This window comes from Adiantum capillus-veneris, chromosome 8 (assembly GCF_014529385.1).
Source record: "Adiantum capillus-veneris isolate H3 chromosome 8, ASM1452938v2, whole genome shotgun sequence".
Taxonomy (NCBI): domain Eukaryota; kingdom Viridiplantae; phylum Streptophyta; class Polypodiopsida; order Polypodiales; family Pteridaceae; genus Adiantum; species Adiantum capillus-veneris.
This window is the reverse complement of record NC_140938.1, coordinates 39052227-39058812: the sequence shown is the minus strand read 5'-3', so window position 1 is coordinate 39058812 and position 6586 is coordinate 39052227. Positions and strand designations below refer to the sequence as shown.

General features: G+C 45.0%; 1 protein-coding gene across 1 annotated transcript; it reads right to left on the bottom strand.

Annotated features, from left to right (window-relative positions):
• Positions 1-829: 829 nt before the first annotated feature.
• LOC147451998 (uncharacterized) lies at positions 830-6061 on the bottom strand. The gene is made up of 2 exons (XM_086518861.1): positions 1953-6061; positions 830-1727 (listed from the first exon to the last, which is right to left on the bottom strand). Exons 1-2 carry the CDS (start codon positions 5529-5531, stop codon positions 1518-1520), a joined length of 3789 nt encoding a protein of 1262 aa, XP_086374987.1. The 5' UTR covers positions 5532-6061; the 3' UTR covers positions 830-1517.
• Between the last annotated feature and the right edge of the window lie 525 nt (positions 6062-6586).

Here is a 6586-nt window from a genome sequence, read left to right as displayed (position 1 = left end):
AAGTAACTCCAGCTCAGCTTTCTTCCACTAGGTTGATGGGCTCAGCTCACGCTGTTTCCTTTGGCTACTGCTGCCAAGCTCTCACCTTCCACTTTCCTTTCCTATTGCTTCTCTATTCCGCCCCGCAACCCCGACCGTCGATCCCATTACTCCACCCCGCATTTAATATGGGTGTCACTTAGTCCCAAGGGATACCCACTAATACAGCAATTTCCAAACATCATAGGTACATACAACTCCCTTAGTAAATCATGTTAAAGACGAGCGTCCGATGGTTACTTGACCTCATGGCTCATCAGACAAAGGCCTTCTTTGAATGCTTCATGCAAGAACTCAATTATGAGATGGTTTGGCCCTAACTATAATACACAATCGCTAGTTTGACAATGTGTCAAAAAATTATGCTTTCCAAGACACTGCTCAACAAAGATTTGTCTCAACTTAGCCTACAGCTAGTATAAAATCCAGATTAGCCGGTCTGAAACCAGGGAAAAGGGATGAAAAAGTAGTAGGAAATACTCTGTAGATTTGGATAGCTTTACTAGTACTTCTGATTTTCATGTGCAAGAGGATGCAGGGGAAAAGATCAATCTTTGTTTTTATCAACTGAGGGCAAGCAATGGAGACACATACACAATAAGATCACTTTCTTGATCTATTCATTGTCTATCCATAGTCCACTGTAATAATAAATTTTCTGTAATGATGAATCAGTGAAGTAGGGGTCATATTGGCAGCTTAAAACAAAAAAATTGGAAAGGAAGAGATGAAGCCCTTAAATGTAGAAACCCGTTTACAGACTAAGAAAAGGCCTGACATCATCTCTACTCCATTAAGTCTTTATTTTCATCAGCTGAGGGCATGCACACAATAAGATCGATTTCCATTGTCAAGAGAAGCTCTAATAAATTAACAGGGTGAAGGCTCATATTGACATTTTGAACAAAAAATTGAAAAGGAAATCATGAGGCCCTTAAGATGAAGGGACCCATTTCTCCTTTGAGGCATGTTTTAACAAACCAAAAACAAGCCATATAAAAGGGTTCAGCCACAACCTCACCATGAGCCATGATTTTTGCCCCCCTTTCCCCGCCCCCGAGAGAGAGAGAGAGAGTTTTAACATCATAGGAACAATCCAAAGAAACCTCAAAAATCTATCTTACGAGTTTTGAACTCAAAGACGTAGTACTCAAGAGGGAACGGGGACAGCCAATATAACACACTTGGGTGATAAGAGGGTCCCTGACAGAACCTTGACAGATTCTCATAAAACTTCCACTCTGAATCATCTCCCTTCCTAGCAGCCTTCATCTGCTGTTCTTACCGAGGGTTAGACATGCCACATAGAACCCTATGTATGTTAGTAACCACTTGAAGGAGTGGCCATGGTTAGAAATTTCTCTGTACAACTCGTATTCCTTGAAGAATGAGAAAACATCCCGGATACTGTCCTTGAAAGCCATAGCTCTCAAAGCCACAACTGCTTCAATAGAAAGGAATCTTCCACTCAATGGAGGTCAAGAAGATGACAACGACAACATTGAGATTGATGTTGGTGTTGATGTGGATGTTGATGATAACAGTGATGTTGATACTGTTTGGCGACCATGCAAAATAGCCACTGCGGTCGCAAAAGCTCTCAGTCGAGATAACTTCTCATGAAAACTGAGGCTATATTGCCCTTGCTTTCCAGGGGATAAGCGGAAAATGAGCTCCTTTCCACTTCCCTGAAAGTACACCACAAACTTTGATATGAGTTGGCCATGACCAGTTACTGATAAGACCGTTATGAAGCAACGTAAGAAAACCAAATCTAGCTTTCAAAGAGGGTAGCAATGTAGCCCATGTATAGCCTTGATGATTGTGAGTGTCGATGTTAACAATGTATGCACACATATAGGTGGTGTGAGAAAAACCTTCACCAAAAACTCAAGAACCATTATAGTACTTACCAGAGAGAAGATGCTTATGGGTTGGTCATGTGATGGCACTGGAGTAGTACTATTGTGTGATGTTGCACCTGGCTTCTCTGAGCTGAGAACCTCGATACCACATCCTAAATCCCAGCCACCACATTCGCATGATCCACCCGACTTCCACCTCTCAATCAAAGAAGAGGGCCTCTTCACTCCAGCACTAGGCAAACTATGATCACCCAATGGCAATATAAGTGTTAGGCAGTCAGATGATTCTGCTTTCTCATGATGAAGAGCATTTTGTTCGACAGCACCCCCATTCACCTCCATGTCCAATTCGCCACTTTCCCCATTACCCATCACAGTCTCGGATTCTGCTTCACCCAAACAGGCATACCTTGAGCTGCTGTCCAGCAAACGCTTATATTCCTTATATGGACGATCTGCAGATTCCATGGAGGTAGAGCTTTCATCCATAGAGAGAACATTTCTGTGTGAGACTCCACGACCTTTATCTGCTTCGGTGCCACCATTCAAAAATTTCAAACCCCATCCGCCTGTATCATCAAAATCATCCACGAGATTCAGCATAGTTTGATGACGCTTCATGGAGGGGCGGATGACTATTGCTGCAAGCTCCAAGTGTGAAAGCAGGGAAGGATCGTGCACATGGCTGTCTGAGTCAGTTAAGTCCGAATCACTACAGCCGTCCAATGAATAGGTTGGCCTGTGCCGAGTATGGCCCTTCACAGGGGCGGTTGTGGCTTGCACTAAGCTGTTACCATTGCTTAAGCTTGCCCCTCTGGCAGTGGAAAGACATGTGCGCTCAGTCTCTGCATTCCCCTGATGGGAAAGCCGAGAATGAATGGAGCGATGTGATGACGACCACTCACCTTCGGTAGAAAAATCAGGGACAGAGGTCTTGTGAGATGGCAAGTCTTTTGGGCAGATTCTAAGACTCTGACTATGAGACGTAGCTGGGTGCGCTTTGCCATCATAAAGAACAAACTCCATTGACAGGGACCATTCTCTCAATGGCACAGCAAGAGGTGCATCCGACTTATATACATTTGCAGCTTGCATAATGCCTATGAGATCTAAAGCTGCCTTGTTCTCTCTCTTGGTCCACCTCCTCCATCCACCTGCTTTTGGACCTTTACATGCAACTTTGCCAGAGTGAAATGTATATAGCCACTTTGGTCCTGTTGAAGAGGGAGTTTGCGGCCTGCAACCTTTCGCCATGAGCATATCCTCTGCACCCTCCATGGACATGGTATAGCAAGAAAGACCGTCTGTCGAGCTGCATTGCACAGATGCCTGCAACATCACTGGAGATGTGACCTTCGACCGGTCTGAAGACAACCATTGCAAACTATACCCTGAAGAGTATGGCGTTTCTGCACGAAGAGCACCCTTAGATGATGGAAGTAGATAAATACTCTGAGCAACAGGAAGTAAAGGTTTGCACAAAAGCTGAAACTTTGGCCGTCTTCTTTTGTGGGAACTTGGTGGCAATGGTTTGATGACCAGATTTTCAGATGTACGTGCAATAATTGGCATTTCTGAAGATGATGATGTTGCTTTTCTACTCAATACTGCACTACTTAGCACCATATCTTCCCTGAAATAGCACTGTCTATCTAAAGACTTATCTGGACAGACTACTCCGCAATGTTGATCCCTATGACCATCAATAGAGCCAGCAGAAACAATGGCCATGCTTTCATAATCACATAGTTGAGCAGCATTCTTTGCAACATCCCTGGCAATGCAAGAGCTTGTTTTATGCATGGAAGCTGATTTAAAGCCAGCAAAGGCAGCCTCGAGATTTCTTGCAGTAGACTTTAAGCTGGCTCTTTCACCCAAACTCCTACTTCTCCAATCCTTGCGTGACGAGGTTGCGGGCGACTCTGTGATAAACTCACCATCATGCCTGGCCCCATCCTGGATAAGAGCAGTACTTTCCTCTGCGTTCTTCTTGACTGTAGGCAAGAGGCAAGATACTGATGAATGCTCTACATAGCTATTGAGACCGTAGCCAATTCGGCTGGACCCAATACATAATTCATTTGCAGTCTTGGCAGTCTCCTCATTGGAGTGAAGAGTAGAGCTGGTCTTGCTGAAACCCCTTCTATTCAAGGAGCTTGCATCTGCACCATCTTTTATTTGCCTTCTCTTACTATGCTGTGCTGGACTTCCATTTGCATCAGAGCTGAAACCAGTGAAGCTTTTCCTCTGTAATGCTTCCTTGGATCCTGGAGAGCAAGGTGTGTTGTTTAGCTTTGGTGTTGGTACAAGAGGCGGTCTCCCATATGTATGAGGAGATTGGTGCAATGAAAGAGCACGTGAGAGGCTAAATTCTTTACATGGTGTCATTAAAACTGGGAGATGCTTGAGGGATGCAATATCAATCCCAATCTCAGTATCATAAGGGGATGAGCAGCGTTCAAGGACGCACTTGACATACTTGTGTGTTTCGCGATACCCATCTGCACAAGCCTCTACATTGGTACATGGGTGTCTTCGATACTTGGCAGATGCTTCTAAAGGTCCTCCTGTCGGTGTTGATGGCTGCTCCAGGAGGCCATCGTGATGAGTAAGCATACATCTCTTTTCCCTCAAATGCACATTTACATTATCGGTCTTACTCCTGTAAATGCCATTCTTCATGAAGGTTTTTCCATATTTGATACTATACTCAGGGCCAAAGACTTCATTGAACTCATGGCTGCATGGGGGCTCAGAGAAAAAAATGGTTTTATCCCCAGAAAAGATGTAGTCATCACGGGTCTTGAGGGTATATGCAGCCAGAGTTGGCTCCTTGCTGGCATTAATTGGTTCCCCTGGAACCATGCAGTAAAGCTCATGTCCTCCACTTGAAGAGCTTGAAGTTTTAGGACTTGCAAATGGATCCTGGGTTGTGGGATTACCTTGAAACACAAAGCTTCCCCTCTGCTGCCTACCTCTGCCCTCGTATCCCTCTGCATTAAAATGCTGATGGATAGCACCAATGCAAGCAGACTTACATTCAGGATAGCCATTGAGAAGAGCTTGTCTTTCGACAACTGGAACCTTTTCAAGGCTGGGCTCATGGAGCCGATCATGTAAGCATCCACCGTAACTGTTGGGTTTCTGAGGCATTGCATGGGCACTTTTGCTAAACCCAAAGGTGTGCAACTTAGAGCCCAATTGCATGTCCTGGAAGCTCAATCTGACAGGAGAGACCAGACCTGATTTGGATTCTTTGCTACCCACACTCGAAGGAGAGAGGTCCCCAACAACTCCATTGCAGCTGCATGTATCATGGAAGGATAGAGAGGAAGCAGAACCAAATGTGGAGAAAGTCGATGATGAGTTATCGCTCTCAGGCGGCGAACAGGGAGGGCGTAATGCTGCTTGACAACAAGGGGAATTCAAACGATGCATGGTCAAATTGGCCGGAGAATAGGAGGCTGTTGCCACTGCCTTGTGATGATAATTTGGAGCTGAATAAGATTCTGAATGGCAATGTTGAGCCTGCTTTGACGGCGTCGACAAAAGTGTCACCTGCCTGCTGTCTTGAATGCAGGCACAAGGTAGTTTCTTGGAAGATGGCGCACTCTTACTTATGACCATTTTTCCTGCCTGGTCAATCCAGGCTCCTTAAGAAGGCAGTGAAGAAAGGGGGAGAATGGCATCCGTGTGTGTCGGCATTCTGCTAGTCTTGCGTCAGCAAGAATTAGAGACCCACACTTTAGCTCCTCTTTGTCTCTCTGCGCAATTCTCAAGAGAAAACTGGCTGCTGAGAGTACGGAGACCATTCCAAGCATTCATCTAGAGGGCCGAGAAGTAGCGAGAAACTCACATACAACAAACACAGACAGAGAGAGAGAGAGAGAGAGTGAGAGAGTGTATTGAGCTCAATGTGGGTTTTGATCAACAAGACGACTACCTAACATGTAAAAACACACACGCAGACTCTCACGAAGTAAATTGCCTTCAAAGAGCTGGGAGAGAGGGAGAGAGAGAGAGGGGGATGAGCAAACCAGCAGAGTACAAGTTAGCTTAAGAAGTCCGCGCACGCCGCACACAGGTGAGAGAGAACTCAGAAGAGAAGAGAAGAGATGGGCGTAATTTTGAATTCGTGGAATGAATGGCGCTACAGAGGAAAGATTTGGGCCTGATTAAAACTTCCCCATTCCGTCTTTTCTCTCCCTCTTGAATTTAAAGACTTTCAACGGCCCCTGGTATAAAGGCAAAAGGTGGTCTCTTAAATTTCGCTTTCATTGGAGCATCCACGTCCTCAGAAGGGCATTCATGCTTCCATCATCTACTTCCCTCCCCTCTCACCATCGCCATTCCTGAACTTATCTTATGCTTTGTAGCCTACAAAGAGAGCGAAGAAAAAAGGTATCAGCTATGTATCATACAATCACCCAAACAAGTTTTATAATTCTCAAGAACCAGGAAAATATAGAAAAGGAAAGCACTCACACAAGCGCAGCCTTCCCATTAAGAGCCTAATTACTTTCTGCATCTCTCCAGAGATAGCCATATCCTTGCCTCAAGGCTGAGCTCTTTTCTTTTGAAATAAGCAAACTTTATTAGGCTGAGTTAGACTTTTTTAACGGCACCATGCCACTCTGGAGTTTCCACCCCTCGACGTCATGGCCGAAAATTTCAACCTTTCG